At 40.9% G+C, this 20,098-nt stretch overlaps 1 protein-coding gene and 1 long non-coding RNA gene across 2 annotated transcripts in view; one reads left to right on the plus strand and one right to left on the minus strand.

The window, feature by feature from the left end:
* Window positions 1-380: 380 nt before the first annotated feature.
* On the minus strand, window positions 381-2,770 carry CITED2 (Cbp/p300 interacting transactivator with Glu/Asp rich carboxy-terminal domain 2). Its single transcript, XM_081294733.1, has 2 exons — window positions 2,548-2,770; window positions 381-2,084 (listed from the first exon to the last, which is right to left on the minus strand). The coding sequence occupies exon 2, from the start codon at window positions 2,074-2,076 to the stop codon at window positions 1,252-1,254; it is 825 nt and encodes a 274-aa protein (XP_081150859.1). The 5' UTR covers window positions 2,077-2,084; window positions 2,548-2,770; the 3' UTR covers window positions 381-1,251.
* Window positions 2,771-2,931: 161 nt separating this feature from the next.
* LOC308649214 overlaps window positions 2,932-20,098 on the plus strand; it is a 148,313-nt gene continuing 131,146 nt past the window's right edge. The window contains exon 1 of the long non-coding RNA XR_014022032.1: window positions 2,932-3,563. This is a non-coding gene — a long non-coding RNA (uncharacterized lncRNA). The remainder of the gene's footprint in view (window positions 3,564-20,098) is intronic.

Raw genomic sequence — 20,098 nt, forward strand, 5'->3', positions numbered from 1 at the left:
TCCAGTCTATCTCCATTTAAGTAGTTGAATCAGGTATAACCAGAAACACTTGATCCCCCCACCCCATGAGATATTTATGTTTAGCATTGCAAACCTTTCTAACTCTACACTCAAATATGATGGCAATTAAGGAGGAAAAAAGCACTTTGACAAGTTTGCAGCTTTTGATTTAAACCACACCAAGAGGCATGTTACAATAACAATGAAGCATTATGCCAATTATGTTAAATCCTGCTCTCCGCTTAAGCTCATCATGACCTGTTTTAGTGTCCTGTAACTTATCCTTTGGAATGCTTACTCTCATCAATAAAGTGTTCACCTTACAGACAAGGGGCGGGGGTACCAAAGGGAACAAACCACCCCAAATGACTTCTAGAAAACAAGTATTTCTTAACTTTTTATTGACATTGGCAAATTAAAATAGAATAAATTAACAAGTATTTTTTCAAAAAAATGTTTTGTACAAAAATACTGTCAAAATTTCCTAAAAAGCTTTCAACACAGTAGTATCTTTTCATGTACTGAATATAACTATTAGCACAGTGTCAAAAATGTTGAAGACAGAAACAAAATAAAAATCTGTGAAATGTTTGCCACTGACGACATTCCACACCCTATTATTGTCTGTACATATGGGGGAGGGGGGACAGCCAACTTGAAAGTGAACAGTATGACTTTTCCTGATCCAGAACGGTTTGGCCCACATCTGTTTTAATCTTCCAGTTTAGCATATTTTAAAAATTAGTCTGTACTCATATGCATAGTTTAAAAAATGAAGCGAGATGGCAGAGTTTGTGCAGTAATATCTGCCCTTCAAAGTTCATGCAACCAACTAATGCAAATTTTTTTCCTTTCACTCCTAAATCTGAATGCAGTTCAGTCATTTGAAACCATCTACAAAATCCACAAGATTAAGCAGTTTGCCAAGATTAATATCTAACAGTTGAGCACTGGAGAAAGTGAGGAAATAAGGAGTAAAAAACAAACAACGAAAAGGACCAAGTTAGCTAGATATTTCAACTACATAAGGGAGGTGAATGTCAAGGCTACAAAAACGAAACAAAAACAGGAAAAAAAAAGTGGCAGCATTTTTTTTTTTAAACCAATTTGTACAAGTTTATAGTTTACTTTGTTTCCAAGTTCTCAAACCTTTCAGGATTTGAAAAGTGAGATACTGTGTCTAAGGGAATGTTTTTAATTCACACCGAAGAAGTTGGGGGTTTGATTTCTTTCGCCCGGGTTTCGATCAAGTCAACAGCTTACTCTGCTGGGCTGCTGTTTACACACGAAGTCCGTCATAAAATCAAACTCGTTTTGCCCCAGCCAGAGTTCAGGCAGCTCCTTGATGCGGTCCAAGCCCATTTCTATCACTAAGGACATAAGCACTTCCTCGTCGATGAAATCAGTGTCTATGACATTGGGCGGCAGCATTGCAGCAGGGACGTGGGCCACGGAGGCGGGCATATTGCTGCCACTGCCTCCGCCGCCGCCGCCGTTGCTGCTGCTGCTGCTGCCCGCGCCTCCGCCCGAGGTGCCTCCGGAGCCGCCAGGGGTGCTGCTGCCGCCCGAGCCGCCTGGGGTGCTGCTGCCGCCGCTGTGCTTGGGGTTGCAATCTCGGAAGTGCTGGTTTGTCCCGTTCATCTGGTGGCCTGCAGCAGGGTGCAAATCCGGCATGTAGTGGTTGTGGGGATAGGGGTGATGGTTGAAATACTGGTTGTTGAGCTTCTGCAGCTGCATGCTGGCAGGCAGGGAGCCTCCCTGGCTGGCCACCGGGGGGCCCATGAACTGGGAGTTGTTAAACCTGGCCGCGGGGGCCAGTGCACTCGGGGGGTGCCCTCCATTCACAGTCCCCGGCCCCATCGCGTGCCTGATGCCGCTCGTGGCATTCATGTTGCCCGCGCCGTAGTGTATGTGGTCGCCCATCAGGGCGTTGAAGGCGTGTTGGGGCTGCTGCTGCTGATGGTGATGGGGACTCGGGAACTGCCCCATGCCCATGCGGTGGGCAGGGTGGTGGTGCAGCCCGTTGGTGCCGTCGGGGAAGCGTCCGTGGTTCATGGCCATCATATGGTCTGCCATCTCTAGTCCTGAAAGTGAAAAAGGCAGACGGTAAGACCAGCGCCACACGTGTTGCCCACCAAAGAGCACCCCTTATCTTGCCTCTGCTTCCCAGGCTCCCCCAGCGCACGTCAGCTGCGAACCACCCCCCAGGATCCCACTAGTACCCTGTGCACCCGAGCTCGCCACCTCGGCGGACCTGCCACCCACCACACAGCTAGGCGCTGCACAAACAGCCCCTTCCCCTGCAATCGGAGTGGTGGTGGGGGTGCCCGAGCCCACACCCCCCTGTGTTCCCTGAAGTGGCCTAATAAAGGAAGTGCCCCGTAGCCCTGCCGCGAACTTCAGGCATTAAATCAGCCCTCCTCATCCTGTTGTTGCACATCCTGTTGTTATTCCCCAGCTCCGCCTCACGCTCTTCCTCCGGGCAAACCCTGCCCTCGGAGGACTGGACTGGCAGGAGCCCCAGCCAGCTTCGCCCGCCGCGCTTACCTTCCGTCTTTGCGATTTCTGCTCCGAAGACCAAGGGCGGGATCGTCGGGTCCAGGACCAGCTCAGCAGCACATAGAGGGGGATTTCCTGGAGTGCTAGGTGCTCGCTGTCGCGATGTCGGCGCCGAGGTCTCACAGCGGTGGCTGGGGCAGATTCGGAGCCGTTCCCTTTTATTTCCCCTCCGCTGCCCTCACAGCTCGGCAGGACCGCCCGGCAGCTGCCAACAATGAGCTGTGTTTCTTAGGGCTTTGGCCACAGTTAATATAAGGGATTTCAGAAGGGCGGAGCGAAAGCCTCCCCGGCGGGCGGCGCAAACACATGGATTCCGGAATTTAGGGCACACTGGATCGGGCCGGGGAGCCGCGTCCCCGGCGCCAGCGGCACGTGCGCAGAGGCTGCGAGCCCAGGCGCCGCCCAGTTGTTCCCCGACTCTGGTTTCCTTCTTGCCCTAAAGCTCTAGGGCTAGGTCTGTCACCTCTGGGGCAGCGGGATACTTTTTCACCGCCTCCCAGCCCGATGGTAGCGCCTACCCGGAGAGGAGTGAGGAAAACTCACCGTCTACCTTTGACCGGATCTTCCCAACCCCGGGTCCCGACTCACCTAGCGATATGGCCTGCCCTCTACTGGAAAGGGTTTTTTTCCTCAGCGTCCCCGCCCTCCAGAGTGCCTTTTTGCCTCTTCGTTGCTGCAAAAACCTCTCCAAGCTGCGAAGAGTGGTTGTGCTTCCCCGAGTTGTGTTTTTAAATCTCCGGACAAATAATGCCCTCCCCCTGAGAGCGCTTTCCTGAGCCGTGCTTTTGTGTTTTTATAGGGGGCAGCAGATAAACCTAATCTAGATATATTCTGCAAGTAGATGCATGCCCCCCCCCACTTTCAAGGACAGGAACTGGGGGCGGGGGTGGGGGGGCGGGGAGATGCAGCTGCTGCAGGTGAACCGAGCGCGCTCGCAGGCCCTGCCTCCACTCCCGCGCTCGGGGATCCTGTCCGCACTTTTGGATTCGCTCGGCGCTCCCGGGGTACGTGTGCTTCTGCTAAGTTTGCGTTTGCAGCTCTTGGTAGCTTTGGCATCCGAGCTGAGGCGTCTCAGCTCTGTAAACAAACTCAGCGATCCTCGTCCCCAGATCCACCTTTTTGCACATACACAGTTACTTGCTTCTGCTATTGCCCTTGATCCGGGAGGTGGGGGTGTGTGCAAACTTGCACAGCCTCCCTCCGGGCTCTGCCTGACGGTTTGGGGTTGATTTAGAGGCAAATGGGTTTGTAATTAAGAAATTCGAGGGCTGAGTAAGGCTGCTGTTGCTGAAAAAGGAAAACAAATAGATAACATGGTAATCGCTTTGTAAATAAAGTCGTTCTGGAGGTGGGCACGTAGCGGCACGTCCCGTATGGCACGGTGTGTGCACACACACTGCTGGGACTCTTCCTTTCAGTGAAATTGTTCAGTGGAGCAATAGGCGATAATAATAACCTTGCTTGCAGAACGCGGCACAACGAGCCTGGTAGCCCATTTGGCTTATTGACTTGCAAATAAAACCCCTAACACAGGTCTGAGACACTACCCAGTCGGAGATCTTTTGCTTTCTCACATGGAGAAGTCAAGTTATGTCCGCAATACCAGGATGAGGCTACTTCAAGCTTTATATTGCTCTTTATGTGATAAAATCGAGTTTAGCGTTCTGAATAAGGACTTCTGTGTAGAGTTGTTTCTTATGACTCAATAGCCATTGAAGACTTCCTGCCGCGAAGAGCCAGCCCCCACTTTTCTCCTTTTTCACTCACAAGACTTTTTTAGGTCCTGTTTTTTTTTTTTTTTTTTTTTTTTTTTGCGGGGGGGGGAGGTGTTGTACATTCGGATACACACACACACACACACACACACACACACACACAAATGCTGTTTCTCCCTGCTTTCCTCTCTTTCCTTTTTCAGGCTCTCCAGCATTTGTAACCAGGTATGCAAATACTTTTGAAATCACAAAAATATTATTTTTTTTGTTCACAGAAACACAGAATACATTGCATTGTTAGTTGCAACAATTCCCTATTCTGTTCACCCACGACCTTTACCTGTAGGTCATGGACATACAATTACAGAATGAGAGGCTTAGAAGAGACCTAAAGGGGCCACTTCCTATCAAAAATAGAATGTAAAATATCAGGCAGCTCCAGATAATTTGTCAGTCCGGATGGGTGTATTAGTTTCCTAGGACTGACAGAATAGAAATGCCATGCTTAAACAGCAAAAGTTCTGGGGGCCAGATTCAAAAATTGCTGGACAGATTGTTTACTTCCTTTCTTTATTCTGCAGTGTCTTGCAACACAAGAACAGCTTTTGAGTGTCTAATCTAAATTCCTCTTGTAACCATTAAAGAAAGGCACAGCACTGTCCAGCTCCAGTAGTTCTACAAACTATTGGGAAATCCTTGAAAAGGTTATCTGCCCATCCCCCTCCCCTTAAAAGGGGAAAAACACTTTTGGAACCAGCTGGTTGGAATACGGCATGCTTTCTTCATTTACTTTCCTTTCTCTAATGCATGTTCCCCAAGTTCTGACACTTTCTTAGTACCTGGGTGTGCAAACAAGATAGGAGGTCATGATCACAAGGAAGAGTCGGACTAAGACCCTTGTGATAAATGTCACAACAGCATAAATGCATGGGCTTCCTAGTACATACAGGAGGGACATCAAACCCTATCTTGGGGGCCCTGGGAGGCTTCCAGAGGAAATGGTGACAAAGTTGAAACCCAAGGGTGAACAGAAGTTTTGTCCCCACCGGAACAGGAATTAGAAAGTCTTAGCCAAGAAATTAAGGCAAGGGTGACACAACAGAATGGAGACGTACACTGAGGCTGGTTCCTAAGGGCTTTGCGCCCTACCTTGAGAAATTTGGATTGTGTCTGTGAGACTTGGAGGCATTTGAAAGTATGTGAAGCTGTGAGATAGTATTGTTGAAGAATGGTGTTAAGACTGGAAACAGGGAGTCCAATTAGGGGGTAGTTGTAGTAATTAGGGGTATAGGAAGCCCATGTAACCAGGGGTTTAGTCTGTGAACCTGAATAAGGCAGTGGACTTTCTCTGATCCTTCCAATGCTCAATGGGTGTATTAATTTCCTAAGACTGGCATAACAGAATGCCATGCTTAAACAGAAATGGCAGATCAAGGTATTGGCAGGGTTGGTCTGAGGGTCAAAGTGGTAAATGTATCCTATGACTCTCTCTTCTAACTTAGGTTTCCTGGGAGTCTTTGATGTTTAATTTTGTAAATGTGTCATTCTGATCTCTGCCTTCATCTTCACATGGCATTTTCCCCGTATGCATGTTGGTTGTATTGGCTTAGGGCCTATCCTAATGACTTCGTTTCAACTTGATCACCTCTGTAAAGATCCTATCAAATCAGATCACAATTCCAAGGTACTAGGGATTAGGAATACAATATGTCTTTCTAGGGGGGACAGAGTTCAATCCATAACAGTAGTGAAGAAATGAGGTGAAGCAATGACCTTGAAGCTAAAGGAGAAAACAACATAGAATTCCCCTCTCAGATGTCTGTTGGCCCATGTTCTCATTTTTTCAAGTCTCTGCTCAAATTATACCTCAGTTGGATCTCCCTCACTGACTTACCCAAATAGCAATATCCCTCTTTGTTTCCTGACTCTGCTTTATTTTTCTTCTTATGACTTGATTCCACCTGCCATGCTGCACAGTAAATTGATCATTTACTCCCTTCCCCACTGGAATGGCAGCTGCAGGAGAGCAGACACCTAGCTTATTTGTTCTGTGTCTGAAACAAGTCTTGGCATGGATTAGGCTTTCCCTGAAAATGGGTGAGTGAATGAATGAATGAAATATCACACAGATACCAAGGGAACACAAATGAAAGGTTGGGGAAGAATTTCTGAATGTTATTCTCAATGTTGGAAGTGGAAAAATCCAGTAGAAAAGAAGGACAGCTATTAGTCACTGTGTGTATTGTGTCCTGTCATTCACTTGGACAAAACTGTTATGGGTTTGGGAAGATGGTGTGCTCAGGGATCATTGACTGCTCAGTAATGGAGGAAGGTCCCCATTGGTATGAACTTTTGACTGAAATGGAGCTTTTAGAGGTGAGCTTTAGCTAAAACCCGTGCTGAGAAAAGGCTGACTGAAGGGCCTAGCTTCAAAAAATTTATAACCAGAGCTCTTACTTGTGTGGTGGAGGTGAGGCGACTGGGGGGGGGGGTAGTAGGGTGGAATCTAAGGCTGTGCTTTGTACTTTACCTAAATCATCTGGCTAATCCTTAACAAGTAAGGGTTATTCCGTCACATTAGTAAAGAGGACTCTTGAGTTTCAGAGAGTTCTGAAAAATGAGGAAAACAAAACAAAACACCTCAAACTAATAACAGTGAAAAAAGTGTCTGCCTTCTTAGAGGAAGAGGCATAGGAAAAAGGGAAGAGAAAGAGAAAGAGAGCTTGTGAACTTGTGATTAATACAGGCAGAATTCCTGAAAGCAACCTGGCACTATCTGCAAGTTGAATAAATACTATTTGTGTGTGTGTATGTGTGTGTGTACATATACACACACATATGTATATATACACACACACAATACACATATATGTGTATGCATATCACTTTTCTTTGTATGTAGTACTGGGGATTGAACTCAGAGGCACTCTACTACTGAGCTACATCTTCTGATCCCCTTTTTAAATTTTTTATTTTTGAGATAGGTTCTCAGTTGCTCAGACTGTCTTTGAACTTGTCATCCTCCTGCTTCAGCTTCCTGAGTCACTGAAATTACAGGTGTGACCCAGCATGCTAGGACCATGTCTCACTTTTAAACTTGTAGATTTGGTTCTAATTAATACAGATTTGCTTGAAATCATTACTAAACTCATGATAGATTTTCTGTTTTGATTCATTTTCTCATTCAATAGATATTGAACTGTCATCATGTGGGAACCAATGAAATGTTTGTACTAAAAAGTGATCTTCAAGCTGATGAAGTTGACACTATCTCACCCAAGAAGTTGCTTGAAATAAACATTCTGATGATCCTGATTCAGCAGGTTGGGAGTGGGGCCTGAGGATCTGTGTTATTTCTTTAAAGCTTAGTTTGTCCTAATGTTAAGTTAGCTTTGCAAACCACCAATCTTGTCTACAGATGGATGACAACAGAGGTTCTTGTCACAGAGTTATGAGTGTAGTAGGTTCATGTTCATAGTGTCCCTTCCCCTGGATTGCTACCTGTTCCACCCCTCCTGCCCATAACTATAATTTTGCTCATCCTTTAGGTCCAACTTAGATGCCTTCTCCTCTTTCCAGCCTTCTCCAATTTCCCAGATGGAAATAATTATAACATCCTTGCTGCTTCCAGGGCAATCTGCTCCGATTTTCCTTTTCGACCAATTCTGGCTTCAGATATGGGTATTTGTGTCTTCTTGTGTCCTTTCTGTGATGGTGAAGGTTCCTTGGTGAGCCCCAAGGGGCTGCATGGTGTCATGCGTCGAATAGGGTTGACCTTGTGTTAGTTTTCTAGAGCTGCCATAAGATAATCAGACTGGGTGGTTTACACAACAGAAATTTATTTTCTCACAGTTTTGGATGCTGTAAGTCTATGACCAATGTGTCAGCAACCTTACTTCTTCAGAGTTCTCTCTCCTAGGCTTCCAGTTGTCCCCCTTCTTACTGTGTCTCTCCTCTGCATGCAGAACACCAAGGGTTTCTCCTCTTTATGCACATTTCCTCTTTTTATAAAGACACTGGTCAGATTAGATGAGGACCCACCCTGGTAATCACATTTTAATGTAATCACCTCTTTAAAGACCTTATCTCCAAATATAGTTACATTCTGAGGAATTCAGCAGAGGAATTGAGGGGGACACCATTCAGCCTGTCACCTGTTGTGCAGATTTTTTTTTTTAAGTTAATGGACATTTCATTAGTTTATAACTTTTTAACAGTTAAACTAGGGGGACATTCACACTGGTTTTGATAAGAGGTGTGTTGGAAGGCAGAAGAAAAATTCAGAGACTTGAAATAATTAGAGAAAGACTCCATCAAAAACAAGATTATATTCAGTATGAAAAACTCCAGTGGTTCCACAAAAACAATACCAAATTACATGAATATTGGGTAGATAATTACTGAGTAGTTATAACAAGTTCAGCCAATGAAAGAAAAAAAATATGGATCTTTCTATGCTATTGGTTGGTTGAATCAGAGACAGCAGTGAAATGCTATTATTAAAAAGGAAACAACTCAAAGTGCATGAAAAGTAAGACTAACACGTGATAGAGCTGGAAGTAATCCTTTTGCTAAACTTGGCTCTTCTTAGAGATCATGGTTGGTTTGTAACTTTACATTTTAATAAAGAGTTACAGAAACCAAAGAAGTTTTTTTTTTTTAAAAAAAAAAGGAAATATATTTTAGAGAGATGGGAAATGGGACTTATAATGGCTATGTAATCTGGAGAAGAAAAGGCTGTCAGGTGACTTAATACATATGTTCTGGTGTACACACAGGGAAACTAATATGGTGGATCCTTTCCAGATGTTTTCTTTTTCCACTGAGACAAAGAAAGCATTTTTTTTTTTTTAAAAAAAAGGGCTTTCCATCAGTGGTTCCCAAGTTGTGTTCTGCAGACCTTGACTATTTTCAACTTCATTTTATGTGCTATATATATTAAGGGTTTCTGTTATTTAGTTTCAAAACATTATTCTGATGTTAAACAGTTATGAAAACTATTGCTTTGGATAATACATAAAAATCAGAATTCTACTCCCAGATGAGACTTTAAAAATAACCATTCATTCCAACTCCTTCATTCTTTTGATGAGAAATCAGAGGTTTTCAGAGGTTAAGTGACTTGCTCAGAAAAGACTTCCTAAACATTTGGATTTTAAAACACCAGTGCATATTACCAGAGGACACTGTCTTTCTGAAGATTCAGTGAAATAGGATAGAGATGTGTTGAGTGGTTTGGATCAGCATTTCCCAACTGGAGTTCTGTATTATAGGTGAGAGGGTTGTAGAAGATAGTTGCAGAATCTATATTGACTTCTATTTTTTAAAAAGTGGAATCACTTGAAAGTATTTTTCCATTCATACTGGTCGTTCAAGAGTCTCTGAGTGTGTGCCTGGTAAGTCTCTAGTGAGTGTGTTACAGAGATCTGAGGAGCAGACACCTAACACAGTTAGTCTCAGCTGAATATCCCTGTTAAAGTGTTGGGTTTACTGTTTTACAACTCTTATGTTGTTTTGTTTTTTAATTCTTTTTCACATGTGAATTTCTTTTTAAAGATAGAAGACTACTAGTTCTGAATAAAATAAATCAGTGAGAAATGTGAACATGGTAATTATTCTGCAAATGACTTATGATGATGCTTACTTCATCTGGAGTTTTATTTGCATAATGAAAATTTCTATATTGCACAAGTGTATAACTATAAGACTCAAAAATCAATGGGCCAAACAGTGATGATTATACCCAATTTGGCCTTCAATGTATTAGAAATAATGACTCAATTGTGCCCCCCACGCACAAATAAATAATTGTGAAAGTATGTTTGCAAAGAATAGCCTGAAACTATTCATTTGATCTCATTACTTATAAATAAAGCACAAATATTATTTTTTAAAATCCCAGTGGATTTTAAAAAATATTTTATTTTCTTAGTTGATTTTTAAGTATAAAATTGTAGAACTAAGGAACATCAGATGAAAATATTTTATTTTAGTTTTTGATACAGTATGTATTCCTCAATATTTATTTAGTCCAAAATTCAAAGAGAATATATTCTCAACTTTGAATTTGTTAACATATTATATTTTTCTTTATATACTTACTTAAAAATAAATCATAAATATGTCTACTTCATTAAAATACTTCATTTGTGTTTTTTGTAGTGAATATAATTAAAAATTAGGTTAAAAGGTTGAAAAATACTAGTTCAAGTCACTGGTTCTCAAGAGTAATATATAAATCTTTTTCAAAAGAAGAATAAAAGCCCTCTAAGGTCTTAAGTGTTTACTTAAATTACTTTTATTATGTTTCTTGCATGTATAAAAATAGAGAACAACGTGTGATAGCCGTATAGCTCCTATACAACTATAATACTAGAGTACATTTATATTAAATAAGAATGAAACTGCAGAAGTAATAACATTTAAAATTAACAACAATTCTATGGCAGATTTTGTCCAAATTAACTTACCACTTTGCACTATGAATCCAGCAACAACAACCTACAGTATACATTTTTCCCCCAGACTGAGGTCAGCCTGCTGATGCTATAGTGTGTCTTGCATTGAAAACTTATATACAGTCAACCATGACTTCATTTGATCTTCATGTGGGGCGAATATAACACATATATAAGAGCCACCTTTGCTCTTTTCTTATTAGTGTTCAATATTTAAAATAGTGTAGCTGGAGATGTAGCTCAATTGGTAGAATGCTTGCCTTGCATGTACATGGCCCTGGGTTCAATACCCAGCACCACAAAAAAGAAAGAAAGAAAGAATTAAAATAGTGCTATTTGACATCATCACAATTAGAATAATAAATCTAAATATTGGAGGACAATTATCTGAATGATACATAATATGCTTCTATTAATTTGTTAAAATTATCAATAATCAAAATACATTCTGTCATGTATAACTAAAAAGAACAACAAAAACCCTAAAAAATAATAATATCATATGTACTAAAAAAACTATCAACAAAATTAAAATATAAAATTAAAGAGTTCTTGAAGAGAAAAAGAGAACTTCCACAGACTATTTTGAGGATGGTGAAAGATCCATGAACTCCAATAAAATAAAACACTTATTTTGGTGGTAGCCAATATAAATATTTTGGATCATAAAACTATTTATAATAATCAATAATATAAATGGAAGTTTAAATTATTGGGAAGTCTAACATTATTCAATTCCTTTAAAAAATAAAGGCTTATTTCCTATGTCAAGTAAATATAGGACCCCAAAGTTGTCTTTTGAGTTCAATTTTTTATAAATCACTGACTCATGAGTTTCTTCTCATCATTCAAATACCAGCTCTACAGAATCCTTTTGTGGTCTGGTAAAAAGTGTCTAAGAATTATTTGTAATAGTATATAAATTACTTGGATTTTAGATGGTATTCTCTTGAGTACTTGTAGGCACTTCAGTTCTTTGGAGTATTTTAAACAGTCTTGTTTACACCCCATACTTGTCATGAGCAAGGGATTTCTAGTCTAATTTGATGTGCCGCCTGGTTTTTGGAATCAGCATATGGGACACCAGGGAAGGACCCTCAGTGCTAGGAGATAAGATTATCTTCTGTGAGTGAAATAAAGGAGCAGAAACTTATAGGAGATAAGATCAGCATCTTTAGCAGAAAAAATTCCAGCTTCCTGGTCTCTTGTGTACTTTGGGAGGGGTAGCTATGGGAATTCCAGTACATATACCTTATTGTAAATGAATCAAATGCTCTTCATTAATCCTTGTGAATCTGATGAGTATGACAGCCAGTTCAGCTCTGGATGGATGGACCAGCTGAGCTGAAGGCTGGGCCATGGTTTGTGGCAGCATTACAAAAGAAAAGGCATAGGGACAGTGACTGATCTTTGGCCTCCCTCCCTTCCTGTTTTCTCTGTGTTACAGTGCGTCTGCTGGAATAAACTGAAATTCTAAATTGGTAGTATCCTGCTTACTGATATCTTATAATGCTTTGTCATTCTATGAAGCTTTACAATGATTTTGCTTTAGACAGGTCATTTCCCCATTATTGCTCCATTATATATATAATGGAGCAATAATTATATATATATATATAATATATTATATTATATATATATATATATATATATATATATATATATATATATATATATAGTTATGGGCCATTTAACGATAGGGATGTGTTCTGAGAAATGCATTGTTAGGAAATTTCATTGTTGTACAAACATTGTAGAATGTACTTATTTACATAAACTAAGATAGCTAAGATGTCACTAAGCTATATGATCTTATGGGATCACTGCTGTATATGTGTTCCATTGTTTACTGAAATGTCATTATGTGGTGTGTGACTATAATATCTTATGATTTTCCTCTATAGCCCCTCTCACAACGTATACTTTAACATTTGTTGTGACTCCTTAGTTAATGTCCCCATGATGGCAGGGAGAAAGCTTTTGTTTTATCCTGAGTATCACATCATCCTATCCCTGTACAAAAATAGTACCTGACTCAGGGTAGGAGATGATGAAACTAAAAAGAATTTGAAAATTCTTCTAACCCTTACAGTTCAAGCAACTGAGATCTTCTTCTTTTCCTTTTTTTTTTTTGGTACTGGGGATTGAACTCAGGGGCACTTGACCACTGAGCCACATCCTCAGCCCTATTTTATATTTTATTTAGAGACAGGGTCTTACCAAGTTGCTTAGCACCTTGCTTTTGCTAAGGCTGGCTTTGAACTCGTGATGCAGATTACAGGTGTGTGTACTACTGTGCCCAGCTCTGAGATCTTCTTTTAAATTCCTTTTCAAAAAAAATTTTTAAAGTATTTTTCAACTTTCTGGCTTGCCACGGTGTGGACCCTCCAAATTTTCTCCCTAAGTGCTAATCTAGCTAAATAATTAGAAAAATCATTTATAAAACTGATTATTATTTATATTTTCAGTCTTTCTTTCCTTCACCACCTTCTCAAGATTACATATCCTCTAGAGTCATTTAAGCTCTTATCTGGGCCCTTGTATTTTGTGTTAGCTTTAGTGTCTTCATGGAACATCATGAAGAGGAAGACAATTCTGAGAAAGAATCAGTTCTTGGTCTGGAGGTAAGGAACAGCTACACCCATTCCTTTACACATTTAACAGAATATTAAGGAAGTAGACCCAGTCGAAGATGAACTACCTGTACTCCCTTTTAGCCCCCATTATTCATGTGTTCCCAAGTGATCTGGTTTGAATGGAGAATAATAATGCTCTTTATGAACCATTAATACAGATATAAATTCCAGAACATATAACACCAACAAGTAGTCCTTTTCACGAGCTTTGTTGCTTACCAGGGATCCCTCCTTGGAAATGAGACATGAAGAGAAAGGTCCAGAGTTCATAAAACCAGAGGAACTCTGCTATCTGAGATCTTAGGTGATTAGATAAAAGGTGCCAGATCAGAACCCACGGAGTAGAACTCATTGAGTTTGCTCTAACAGAGAATAGCTTTCTTAACATAACGACCTTGCCCCATCCCCCACTGCTGCCACTGTAAGCTCCTCCAGGCTGGGGACTGTGACTTATTTTCATGTCTTACCACCTATCACAGTAGGAATTTAGAGCATGATCTGTATAACTCTCAAGCCCTTTCCCTTTTCATGGCACTTATAGAAGAACATTAGTTCAGAAAAAGCAGATTTTGATAAAGTAACTCAGGAAATAAATATAGGTTCAATAATAGATCAGAAGCCATTTTATCCCTTTAAATTTGGGCCAGTTAAGATTAAATGGAGGGCTGGGGTTGTGGCTCAGTGATGGAGTGCTCACCTAGCAAGTGTGAGGCACTGAGTTTGATCCTCAGCACCACATAAAAATAAATCAATAAAATAAAAGTTCCATCTACAACTAAAAAAGATTTTTTAAAAAAGTCAGAAATATAAATGGAGCGGGGCACAGTGGCACATGCCTGTAATCCCAGCAGCTCGGTAGCCTGAGGCACGAGGATCACAAGTTCAGAGCCAGCCTCAGCATCAGCAAAGTGCTGAGCTACTCAGTGAGACCCTGTTTCTAAATAATATACAAAATAGGGCTGGGAATGTGGCTCAGTGGTCAAGTGCCCCTGAATTCAATCCCTGGTACCACCACGCCATGGAGGTTATACTTATTTATTTGGTAAAGCAGCAAAGTGCATTCACTGGCTTTACAAAACTCTTTGAAAGTATGTACTAATTTATTTTTTGGTGGGATTGGGGGTCCTCTCAGTTACTGAATATGCTTAGATTTTATAGAATTTCACTTAGGTTAGTCTGTGCTGGAATGTATTATTCTCCGACAATCAACATTGGTGATTGTTCTCCGTTAGAGGCCTTCTTTGCTATCCAGACTGTATAACTGAATCATAATGATAGCGGTTCCATCTAGTGATGTAGCACCTAAAAGTTAAAGGACCTAGTCAGGCAGCTAGAGCTAGAAAGTTTGCCAGTTTCTTTAAACTCATCAAGTTACAAATACTGTCTAAACTCTTTGAGGAGTTTACGTAATAACCAGTATACAAAGTTGGACTGTAAAATAATGGAAAAGATTTCAGAAGCGTATGTGAAATGTGCCTGATTCTAGCCACATTATGCATGCTGATGACTGAGTATTTGAGGTAGTCTCACAAGAATCATGGAGTTATAATAAGTTACTGATGGTAGGGACAATATACACCTCCTAGTCTAACACACTTGATTTACAGAGTACAGAAATTCAGGCTAAGGGAGGTGAAGCGACTTGCCCAAGGTCACAGAGGGGATCAAAACCAAAGCCTGAGAGAGTCGCAGAAGATTACATGAACTGTCTGTGAAGTTCATGCCCTGTTGTTTATGTCCTGCTGACCAGCCTGAAGGGCTCAACTGTGCACCAGCTGCCACCAGAGAAAACCTACGTGGAGCCAGACTTCACTCGAAGTACAGACCAAAGACACCGCCATGAGGAGGACTGGGAGTTAGGAAAGTGGCCAGTGCTCTTAGTTCTCTGGACTCTCTGAAAAGCCAGCTCCATATCAGAACTTAAACTGGCCTTTGTGTGTAGGTCAGCTTGGTGGCTGGCGGTGTGCTTGCAGAGACAAAAGGTCAAGGGCCCTTGCTCTGCCAAAAGCACAGAGACCCTGTTTATTCCTAAGATTTTGAGGTGTTGTTTTCACATTACTTCATGAAAGGCTTTTATGATAGGCAGAAGCCATGGTTTGAAAAATACTGGGGGGTGGGGAGTAGTGATAAGAGGTGAAATCAGGGTCCTCAGTGAGGAGTCTGAGCACCTGGAGGTACCATTACACTTCAGACCCAGAGGAAGGCTGCTCTTTGGGTGAAGAGTCTGAGAAAAGAAAGTGGTTAGTTTGGATTATTCTAAAAAGGCAATTCCCTTACCTTGATTGTGCCTCTTTATCAGTGCCAGAGAGACCACCTGATCCCCTTTCTTTTTAAGACTCTCCTGTGTGCTAATTCTTTTAATTTTTAGAATATGGAGGCAAGGTAAGGAATCATTGGAATTTTGCAGCATCAATAGATTTTCCCTGTGGAAGAGAGTGAGACTGGAAAGGACCACACACGGAAGATAAGCTATCTAGAGAAAGAGCTCAAGAGATTGTGTATACACACACATGTGGCTGAGAATAGGGGGCACCCATAGCTAACCAAGGCCACCAGGCTGAGTCTTACTCAGGGAGGTGCTCTCATGACAACAGAAATGAAACCACTTGTGAAAAGCCACAGAGCAACAGAGAAGGGTTAAGAATCTCAACTATCAGAGCCAATGTCCAAGAAGTTGTCTGAAGAAAGAGGTGTCAACCCAAGGCACACTGTCAGCCTGGCGTCTTTGTTAAATGGAATCCGAAGTGCCCTCACTGTGAGGGAGCCTTGGCTCAGTGCCTTCACCAGGATGTTAGCGCTTCTCCCTGCCCTGATTCCATGTCCACCAAGGAAATGTCTGATAAATGATTCAACTTGTAGGAATCAGGCTAGGGTGAGCAATGCTAGGAGACATTCTAATTGGTGACCATGAATATTTTAGTTGCTGAAAAAGCATGTTCTTTCTTGTTAAAAATGAACACGTGTGGGCTGGGGATGTGGCTCAAGCGGTAGCGCGCTCGCCTGGCATGCGTGTGGCCCGGGTTCGATCCTCAGCACCACATACCAACAAAGATGTTGTGTCCGCCGAAAACTAGAAAATAAATATTAAAAATTCTCTTTTTCTCTCCTCTCTCACTCTCTCTAAAAAAAAAAAAAAGAACACGTGTACAGATGAATATATATATATATATATATATATATATATATATATATTTTTTTTTTTTTTTTCACCTTAATTTGGGCTAGGATGAGCTAGACTATATAAAGTCTACCATGCATTTGAGTTTGTAACCAGGCATGGTGGTACATACCTATAATCCTGGCAGCTCAGGAGGCCAAGGCAGGAGGATGGTAAGTTTGAGGCCAGTCTCAGCAACTGAGTGAGACTATGTTTTAAAATTTAAAAGGAGGGGCTGGGGATGTGGCTCAAGCGGTAGCACGCTCACCTGGCATGCATGCGGCCTGGGTTCATTCCTCAGCACCACATACAAACAAAGATGTTGTGCCCGATGAAAACTACAAAATAAATATTTAAAAAAATTCTCTCTCTCTTTTTTTAAAAAAATAAAATTTAAAAGGAAAAGAAAAGGGGGTGGGGGCTGGGGATATAACTCAGTTGTAAAGTGCCCCTGGGTTTAATTCTCAGTTCCAAAAATATTTTAAAAATTGAGTTCCTGCCCCTGAGAACTGAGAATCATATTTTGCAACATGGTGACCTGACTGAAGTATTTCCACCTGATGAGCAGCGGGGTCTCCTGGGGGCAGAGAGAGACAGTTCATGCTCTGTGAAGACCACTGCTTCCTCTGCAGGTGCCATTAGTCATTTTACCTCAAGCCAGGTAGATCTTCTCAGAAATAGCTGTCACATGAGCCACCATAGTGGTGGTGCCCCATGGAAAGTCAAAGGAGAAGGAGAATCATTCTAGTTCCTGTCAAAGCTGGGAGGCCTATAAGCCCTTAGACTGTTCCGTCGACTTAAATGCTAAGGAGTTTTGCTTTCAACTTAATTTTTTCAGCTGATTTTGGTAAGAACAGGAACCTCTAGAACTTGAATTGACAATTCTATATTGTTTTATTTAATAAGAAGCTTATCAGTTAATTCAATTGGCCAGGATTTCCCCCCAGAAAACATAAGATTTAATAGGAAAAATGTTAGAGCTCTTTAGTGATGGCTTTTAGCCTGTCATCAACTACCTCACTGAATTATCCTGCTTGGACAACAACGTCTAAGGACTTATATAAAAAAAAAAAACAAAAAAAAACAAAAAAAAAAACCAGTGTGCACCTGGGGGAAAGAAAAGAAGGAGCGAGACTCCACTTGCTAAATGCCTGGTATGTGCCATAGAGTATGCCTTTTGCTTTCATATATATTTGTCTTATCGAATCTCAACATGAATTTTGCTGAAAAGAGAGCACAGAGAGGAAAGTGGCTTCACTGAAGTCACCCAGCTACCAAGTGTGCAGAGCTGAAGTTTCAGATAAAATGCATCCACCTTCAAAGTTGAAAGGGTTTTCTATATTTGCTGCTTTTCAAAGACAAGCAGGTATAATATGACTCTAGACCAAAGTTAAGTTTTGCAAACAAGCATTGTTTTGTTATTTCTCCAAATCCAGAGAAACTGCGCCCAAGCTCTTTATTCCTTCACATTTCCTTTCTCTATTTTAAGAAAAAGACACAGTGATTGGCATTTTTCTAGATGGAAAGGAAGAAAATACTCATTCCCCTTTTTCCTCCTACTCTCTTCCTTGAAACTTTGGATTAAATGAGCTCATCTAAAAACAAAAACAGATAAAAGAATCTTGACACAAAATAAAATAGTAAAAAATAGACTATAAAAGAGAAGAAACAATAGATTATGTGTTCAGTAAACCCTGGAGGATACAGATTTTCTTGGAGCTTCCTTGTAGCCAAGGCAAAGGGAGAAATATGTCTTGTTAGATGGCTTTCATGGTCAAATAAAGGAAGGACAACTAGTTTGTTAAGAAAAAAACCTTTTTTTTCTCTTTTGTAGTGGAGAAATTTATCTGCTGAGTTATCTTAATGGGACATAAGCAAGAAAATACTAGAAAATAGTTTAATATAAGAAATAAATGAAACTGAATCCCTTTCTCTCACCATGCACAAAAGTTAACTCAAAATGGATCTAGGAGCTTGATATCAAACCAGAGTCTCTGCGTCTGATAGAAGAAAAAGTTGGCTCTGATCTACAGATTGTGGGGTCGGGCTCCAAATTCCTTAACAGGACACCCATAGCACAAGAGTTAACAACAAGAATCAACAAATGGGACTTAATTAAACTTAAAAGTTTTTTCTCAGCAAGAGAAACAATAAGAGAGGTAAATAGGGAGCCTACATCCTGGGAACAAATTTTTATTCCTCACACTTCAGATAGAGCCCTAATATCCAGAGTATACAAAGAACTCAAAAAATTAGACAATAAGATAATAACCCAATCAACAAATGGGCCAAGGACCTGAACAGACACTTCTCAGAGGAGGATATACAATCAATCAACAAGTACATGAAAAAAATGCTCACCATCTCTAGCAGTCAGAGAAATGCAAATCAAAACCACCCTAAGATACCATCTCACTTCAGTAAGATTGGCAGCCACTATGAAGTCAAACAACAACAAGTGCTGGCGAGGATGTGGAGAAAAGGGTACACTTGTACTTTGCTGGTGGGACTGCAAATTGGTGCAGCCAATTTGGAAAGCATTTTGGAGATTCCTGGGAATGCTGGGAATGGAACCACCATTTGACCCTGCTATTGCCCTTCTGGGACTATTCCCTGAAGACCTTAAAAGAGCATGCTACAGGGATACTGCCACATCGATGTTCATAGCAGCACAATTCACAATTGCTAGACTGTGGAACCAACCCAGATGCCCCTCAATAGATGAATGGATAAAAAAAATGTGGCATCTATACACAATGGAGTACTATGCAGCAATAAAAAATGACAAAATCATAGAATTTGCAGGGAAATGGACGGCACTAGAGCAGATTATGCTTAGTGAAGCTAGCCAATCCCTAAAAAACAAATACCAAATGTCTTCTTAGATATAATGAGAGCAAATATGAACAGAGCAGGGAGGAAGAGTAGGAAGAAAATAGTAACATTAATCAGTGACATGAGATGGGAGGGAAAGGGAGAGAAGAGGAAAATTGCATGGAAATGAAGGGAGACCCTCATTGCTATACAAAATTACATATAAGAGGTTGTGAGGGGAATGGGAAAATAAACAAGGAGAGAAATGAATTACAGTAGATGGGGTAGGGAGAGAAGAAGGGAGGGGAGGGGAGGGGGGATAGTAGGGGATAGGAAAGGTAGCAGAATGCAACAATTACTAATAGGGCATTATGTAAAATTGTGGATGTGTAACCGACGTGATTCTGCAATCTGCATTTGGGGTAAAACTGGGGGTTCATAACCCACTTCAATCTAATGTATGAAGTATGATATGTCAAGAGCTTTGTAATGTTGTGAACAACCAATAAAAAAAAAGAAATAAATAAAAGAAAGAAAGAAAAAGAAAACTAAGATAATTGTTTTTTTGTCTATTACAGGGTTGACTTTGACAAACAACTCTGGCAAAGGGATACATTTTTATTTTCATGTTCCAGTTATTTGTTCAGTTTGACACAATAACTTTTGACATGTTGATAAAAAAAATGTTTTGCTTAGAAGGTCTTCACTTGCCTCATTCTGTAACATTACTCAGGCTGTGTTTCCCATAATTTTTCTTTC

Source organism: Spermophilus citellus, assembly GCF_964194105.1.
Source record: "Spermophilus citellus genome assembly, chromosome: 5".
NCBI lineage: Eukaryota > Metazoa > Chordata > Mammalia > Rodentia > Sciuridae > Spermophilus > Spermophilus citellus.